The sequence below is a fragment of the Coffea arabica genome, chromosome 2e (assembly GCF_036785885.1).
Source record: "Coffea arabica cultivar ET-39 chromosome 2e, Coffea Arabica ET-39 HiFi, whole genome shotgun sequence".
Lineage (NCBI taxonomy): Eukaryota > Viridiplantae > Streptophyta > Magnoliopsida > Gentianales > Rubiaceae > Coffea > Coffea arabica.
Window position 1 is genome coordinate 67863474 of NC_092313.1, and position 1630 is coordinate 67865103.

Below are 1630 nucleotides of genomic sequence, written 5' to 3' on the forward strand. Positions count from 1 at the left end.
ATACTAACTAACTCCTTAAAGTAACCAACGAGGAATTGACATGTGTAAGTAGCATCTTCAAGCTCAGTGAGATCCAACTTCAGCAAGAACAACGTGAGTTCCAGTGAATGCGTGGTCGATGGGTCGCGCCTTCATTAATTCCTCTGCGTCTTCCCTATTCCTGTCTTCGCGCTTTCTTATTCCTTATGCGGCTAACTGTTGGCTCCAACTGGATCATGACTTCTCTTGCATCTTCCTCCTGTTGTCACGCCTTCCCTTGCCTTTCCTTCACGCCTTCTACTACTGAGTTGACTTCATTACAATATCCCCCCCTTAATTAGTAAATCTTGTCCTCAAGATTGAAAGGTGGGGAATTGTTTCTTAATCTCCTCTGCATCCTCCCATGTAGCTTCCGCAGGATCTGTACCCTACCAATGGATTAACCACTGAGTTGTAGCAGCATTCCTTTTCTTTACCATCCTCCTACCAATCACTGCTGCTGGTTCTACTCGCCAATGACCTTTCTCATTCGTTTTTGGGAGTTGGAGCGTAGGTGTGGCCGTGTCACCAATCTTTTTCTTGAGCAACGACACATGGAAGACAGGGGATACCTTTGAAGAGGCTGGTAGATTCAGCCTGTATGCTACCTCTCCTATCTTTTCTGTTATCTGGTAGGGGCCAAAGTACTTTGCTGAAAGCTTGGTGTTTCCCCGCAAGGCTATTGAGCTCTGCCTATATGGTTGTAGCCTTAGATGTACCCAATCTCCTGCACTAAATTCCCTCTCACTCCTCTTCTCATCAGCATACTTCTTCATCCTTTCCTGTGCCTGTTTCAAGTTTTGTCTTAACATGTTGTCCATCTGTTGCCTTTCCTTGATGTAGTCCCCCACTGCCGCCACTCTAGTCTGAAGATATGGCCCTAAAGCCAGTTAAGGAGGGGGGAGGCCATACAATGCCTCAAAGGGAGTCATTTGAATGGCTGTGTGGTGTGAGGTGTTATACCACCACTCTGCCAATGACAACCACTGATTCCATCCTTTAGGCTCTATATGAGTCAGACACCTGAGATACATTTCTAACACTTGATTGACCCTTTCAGTCTGACCATCAGTCTGAGGGTGATAAGCTGTGCTGTAGTTCAGCTTAGCTCCCAACATGCTGAACAATTCACCCCAGAACTGACTGACAAATATCCTTTCCCTATCAGATAGCATACTCTGAGGAATCCTATGTAGTTTACTGACATTATCAATGAAAAGTCTAGCTACCTTTGGTGCATCGAAAGGATGAGCTAGACTGATGAAGTGGGCATATTTGGTGAATCTATCTACTATCACCATTATGGTGTTCTTCCTTTCTGATTGAGGCAGCCCTTCAATGAAATCCATAGTAACATGGCTCCATGAGTGTTGGGGGATAGGTAATGGTTGTAGCAGCCCCGGATAAGCCACGTGTTCATCTTTACATTTCCTGCAGGTGTCACATTCCAGAACTATTTTTTTGATCTCCTTGTACATCCCTGGCCAGTAAAACAATTGCTTGGCTCTCATGTAGCTGGCTTGAATACCTGAGTGACCTCCTAATTGTGAATCATGTAGTGCAGTGATAAGCTTCTTCCTGGTGTCCCCTTGTCCTCCTACTACCAATCTTC

The 1630-nt window shown here is 45.3% G+C and overlaps 1 protein-coding gene across 1 annotated transcript; it reads right to left on the reverse strand.

The window, feature by feature from the left end:
- Positions 1-407: 407 nt before the first annotated feature.
- LOC140036431 (uncharacterized) lies at positions 408-839 on the reverse strand. The gene has a single exon (XM_072077838.1). It carries the CDS (start codon positions 837-839, stop codon positions 408-410), a length of 432 nt encoding a protein of 143 aa, XP_071933939.1.
- Positions 840-1630: the final 791 nt, after the last annotated feature.

What these genes read in the sequence shown, in the direction of transcription:
- LOC140036431 (XM_072077838.1), bottom strand. Translation starts at nt 839, where the DNA reads ATGGACAACATGTTAAGACAAAACTTGAAACAGGCACAGGAAAGGATG.